Raw genomic sequence first — 5000 nt, forward strand, 5'->3', positions numbered from 1 at the left:
GTTTTGCATAGCAAAAAAGTCCGTTATGATAAATTATGGGTATGATAAATTGGCTGACATAATTTTATGTAATAATGAAACAGAATAGTACATTTCGCAGAAAATTGCAAAAAATAAACGATTTAACAAGGTAGAAAAAAAACGAAACAAATTTCCTAGTTGTTTTGTATACGCGGGTTTATTTGTCGTTCTGTTGTGTCCGGGAGTTTCGGCCTAATTCAAAGCCGCAAAAACGTCAGGACCATATGAATGAAATCTGCCGCCATACTTATAAAAAGGTCCTGGCGCGTAATATGTTCACCTCTAGACACTTAGCCTGCAATGTTATCAATAGCTTGAGATTTGTATGAAAACGATCTCTGTTGTTCAACCTCGTGGATGAATATAGCTAGAGGAGATGAATATAAGTAGAGGATTGTCGCGACGATTTTAATGACGCTTTCAATACTCATACAGAAATTATGATACTATTGAGATTCAGTTTAGAATATACATTGATTTGCTCAAATCGGAAACCATCGAGGCAGTTCGTTAACCACACGTTTATGTAGGACATATCAAGATAACAAGCAATTTGTTTCATCTCAGTGCGTTATAATGGTAAAATATGTTTATGTTTCATTCAGTACAGTGGTAGAAATACCCATTAAAGGTAGATGCCTAGCCCCGTTATCGTTTGACCGCCACTACAAACAATACCACAGTTGCTACGAAGGTAAGCCCAATGAATAACCAAAACAAGAAATAGTCCAATGCGGAAACAACATCTGTCCATCCAATTTCAGTTGCGGATCGGCTCTTTCCGTCATGTCTGCATTGACAAATCCGAGCTAAGCGGTAGATTGCCATATATCCTGAGCTGATTAAGTCCTTGTCCTTAGCTCGGGACGCCAGTCGCAATTCTAACAGTGACGTCATCACAGTAGCAATGCTTAGTGCTAGCACTGCCGTCATGTAAACTGAGACGATGGAGATGGTGTTGGAGTTTTTTGGAATCTCAGACGCTACTATTGTTAGAAACACGGCCAAAGACAGGAACACTGTGACAGCGTAGGAAGCGCGCTCGCCAGACTGTACCGAAAGTACAAATGTGAGGACGTTTAAAAACGAAAGTAGAACCATGGGGATGAGTATATTGAACACGTAAAATGTTGACTTTCGCTTCAGTTTCATCTTGAAAATAACCATGGCATCAACACCTTTGACTTCCTCAACTGTTGTGTTAACCTGAAAATATGCAGCATTTAGCTCACCAACATTATCCAAATTTACGCGAAATGTGTAAACAAAGATTACATGTCCTAATCGTATTCGGTTTTGTATATGCACATGTTTTGCTATTAGAATCATTCCTTTACATATTATGTATCGAAAACTCCGTTTGTAATAACTTACAGTTGATTTCAGGATGGACAGTTATTTATTCATTGTATTTGAATTTTATATATTTTAAAATAAACGGCTGTGTTAGTTTGAAATTTGCGATCTTAAGTTTTTTTAAAAATACACAAAAATTAACAGTGCTGCATTCGACAATAACAATTATTAACGGATAAATATTGTTTACTTTATAAATTCCATATGCCGATTATGACCTTTTTACCGACCGTTAATTACAGGGTAGAGTGATAGGAAATACTTTTTAACTTTGTTTTAATTTACGCAATGAATTAAGGCTATGATAGATGGTTTGTAAGTGATGCTAGCATTGGATTAATCTGTTAAAAAGTAACAAATTGTACCAGCGACCATCTTGAATTTTCTTCAAACTGTTCAGTAATGATGCCTTTCTCTCCTTCAATCATTATTACTTCATCGATAGTATAGCTCCAAGCGGAAAATTTGAGAGGACATTCCTGTGTGTCGAACGGGAAATATGTGATGTCTACGTCACACGTTGCCTCCAGAATCTGTACATAGATACATACATATGTGTAAGTCCAAATGTGTATAAAGTTATTTCCATTAGTTTGATGCTGATGTTCTTGTTGCAACTAAAATATGTTGTTTTGCTTGCTCATTGTTCATTGTGTTTATTGTTCAGGTGATACTTGTCAATATTGCATGTTGAAATATAATTTATATATTTTAATTTAGATTCCCTTTTACAAATAACCTACATAGACATAAGCTTACAGTGATATACATTTACATCATCATCGACCGATAGTGTTTCGTACCTGATAAGGATACCAAGTAACTGCACCAGTGTTATCCACAGCCAATAACAAATTATTGGATCCGAGACCGGTAAAATTCCGGAAGGAGTTATGAAGAGCAACATCCGGTCGCCAGACATCATTTTGTGGCTATAAATGCAAAGAATTAATAACATTATTATATTTGGTTTGTCAAATTAGCATGGTACACAATACTTCATTTAAACAAAATGGAGATTAATTAAATAACGAAAACCGTGCGTGTTATAATGTATTATAAAGTAATTGTTGTATTAATATTAATAATAAGATTGACACATTAAAATATTATACGTTGCCTTTTTAATCACAGAAGATAATAAACGAATTAAATTCTTATGATTTCCTATTATTTTCAATAATAAATAACAACAACTGTTTATGATATAAAAAGTCATTTAAGCCGTCATGTGTCTGTTAAGACGGCATAAATCAACAGTCCTCTTTGTATACTTTTAACTGTTTAACATGTTTGACTGTTGAACAATATTAAAATGTCAAGTGATTCTTTATAAGATGAGTATGATTTTAGTCTCCGAATTTACTTTATGATATTTCTCACACTGATCTATACCTCTTAGTTTAAGATTTAGTAGAAGTTAGGCATCATGAATATTGAGATAAAATTTTTAACACTTTTGTGACCGGTATGTGTATCAAATGTAAATGAAATAGCGGCTACATATTTTTTACTAAATATCGAAATATCGGCCAATATTTTGTCGCTGTGCTTTCACATTTCATATATGCACAGTAAAACCCCATTTGTATGGTTTGTAATGTCCTTTAGTAGCAAGCTAAATTGAACAGGTCACTTTAAATTGGACTTACACAATATTGACTTTCTGTTTATCACATACTCAATTAGCCCCACTTGTCCATAATAAGGTGTGGTTACATATAGCAAATAAAAACGAATGAATAAACTGTTACAAATAAAAGACGACCCAGTCCTCCGTAGTCTGTTGGATTCCATTTGAGAAAATCATCATACCATGCCATTCCAAGATATCCGCTGATCTTTATGCTTTCTTCTTTTTCATTGAAATCAATAATAGCTTAAATGGAAACAAGGAAAAGTTATGTCTATGCTATGCAAGAAATGTTTAGCACAAAGGTTTTCAGTAACCATTTGATGATATTAAACGAAAAACGATTTCGTGTTCTGGTGCTTATAGTGTTAGGCAGGATCAATCACGACGGTTTCAAACGCTGTGAAAGATATGATTGAATCAGTACGTAAATTGCCCATTTACCAAGACAGACACATACTACATTGTTAACATATCATCACTATTACACTTATTAAACGGTACATTCCCTTATAAAAACCAACTAGAAAAGTCGCTGAAATATAGTCAGCGTCTTAATAGTGTACCGAAACAATAAGGAAAGAGTCAAATGTACAAATTATGTTCATTTGTATGAAAATAAATTATATAAATAAAGTAAAAACAATACCGCCTCGAAACTTCAAAGCGCATAAAGAATACAAAGAGCAGATGTATTGCTGCATTCGGCATAAATAAAATTAGTGCTGGATGATGCTAGATTTCTTCATTTAAAGACAACTACTTTTATGATTATATTTCCAGTCTAAACAAGTGTAATATAGCTTTTCTAAAAGATAGGTCTGACTTACAATTTGAACATAGCTATGCTAAACGATAGGTCTGACTTACAACTGGAACATAGCTATGCTAAAATATAGGTATGACTAACAACTTGAACATATCTATCCTAAATAAAGGTCTGCATGACAACTGGAACATAGCTGTGCAAAATATGGGTCTTACTTACAAGTAGAACATAGCTATGCTAAAAGAAAGTTCTGACTCACAACTCGAAGGAGAAAAGATAGGTCTGACTAGCAACTGAAGCATAGCCATGTTACAAGAAAGTTCTGACTCACAACTGGGACGAAGCCATGTTTAAAGATATTTCTTACCTACATTTGGAGGATAACTATATTAAAAAAGGTCAGAATATAGTTCTTGTTTGCTACTGGAACATAGCTTTGCCAAAAGATAGGCCTGACTGACAACTGGAAAAGAGCCATGTTAAAAGGAAGTTCTGACGTACAAGTCGATTAAAGCCATGTTAAATTATTAGTCTTGCTTTCAACTTGAAAATAACTATGTTAAAATAGAGGTCTGAGTGAGAACTTAAAAAGAGAGCCTTTTTAAAAGATAGGTCTGACTTACAACTTGAACAAAAAGATGTTAAAACTTCGACTCAAATCGAAAATTATATTTAGCTAACGAATTGGTGAACTTATCTTACAGTAGTGAATGTAATATAAACAATTATTTATTCTGAATTGAAATTTCTCCAACATCCTATAGAAAAGGTCAAAATATGTATAAGACAATCTCCGAAAAGTAAACTTACAACAGTAATTGAAACCCATGCCAATATATATGGCATTTAACAATTATTGGACGAAATTATACATACGTCTATGATCAATTAATCAAATTGTTATCATTTAAAGGGGATTATTTATTATCGTTAATATTGCACGTATCTGTCATTGATCTCGGTTAGAATATAGTTATTGACATTCCTCACTGTACGTCGGACAGTTTGCATTTTTTTGCTTTGTTTTCTTATGAAGAGTCTGAATCATACATTGTACGGTTTACTGAATTATTATTACTGCAAATAAATAAATTTATAAATATCTCGAAGCATGTGCTTCTAAAAAAACGCGAATGGGATGAATGGCTAGGCGGTTTAAAAAAGAACATATATATATATATATATATGTGTGTTCTTTTTTTTACCAGTTATATGTGTCTA

The 5000-nt window shown here is 33.3% G+C and overlaps 1 protein-coding gene across 1 annotated transcript in view; it reads right to left on the minus strand.

Annotated features, from left to right (window-relative positions):
* Positions 1-4087, minus strand: part of LOC127858597 (neuronal acetylcholine receptor subunit alpha-9-like) — a 12136-nt gene extending 8049 nt beyond the window's left edge. The window contains exons 1-4 of the mRNA XM_052395796.1: positions 4039-4087; positions 3132-3256; positions 1743-1910; positions 847-1227 (exon numbers count right to left, since the gene is read on the minus strand). Of these exons, the coding sequence (XP_052251756.1) occupies positions 847-1227; positions 1743-1910; positions 3132-3256; positions 4039-4087 (723 nt within the window). The remainder of the gene's footprint in view (positions 1-846; positions 1228-1742; positions 1911-3131; positions 3257-4038) is intronic.
* Positions 4088-5000: the final 913 nt, after the last annotated feature.

This window comes from Dreissena polymorpha, chromosome 14, assembly GCF_020536995.1.
Source record: "Dreissena polymorpha isolate Duluth1 chromosome 14, UMN_Dpol_1.0, whole genome shotgun sequence".
Classification (NCBI taxonomy): domain Eukaryota; kingdom Metazoa; phylum Mollusca; class Bivalvia; order Myida; family Dreissenidae; genus Dreissena; species Dreissena polymorpha.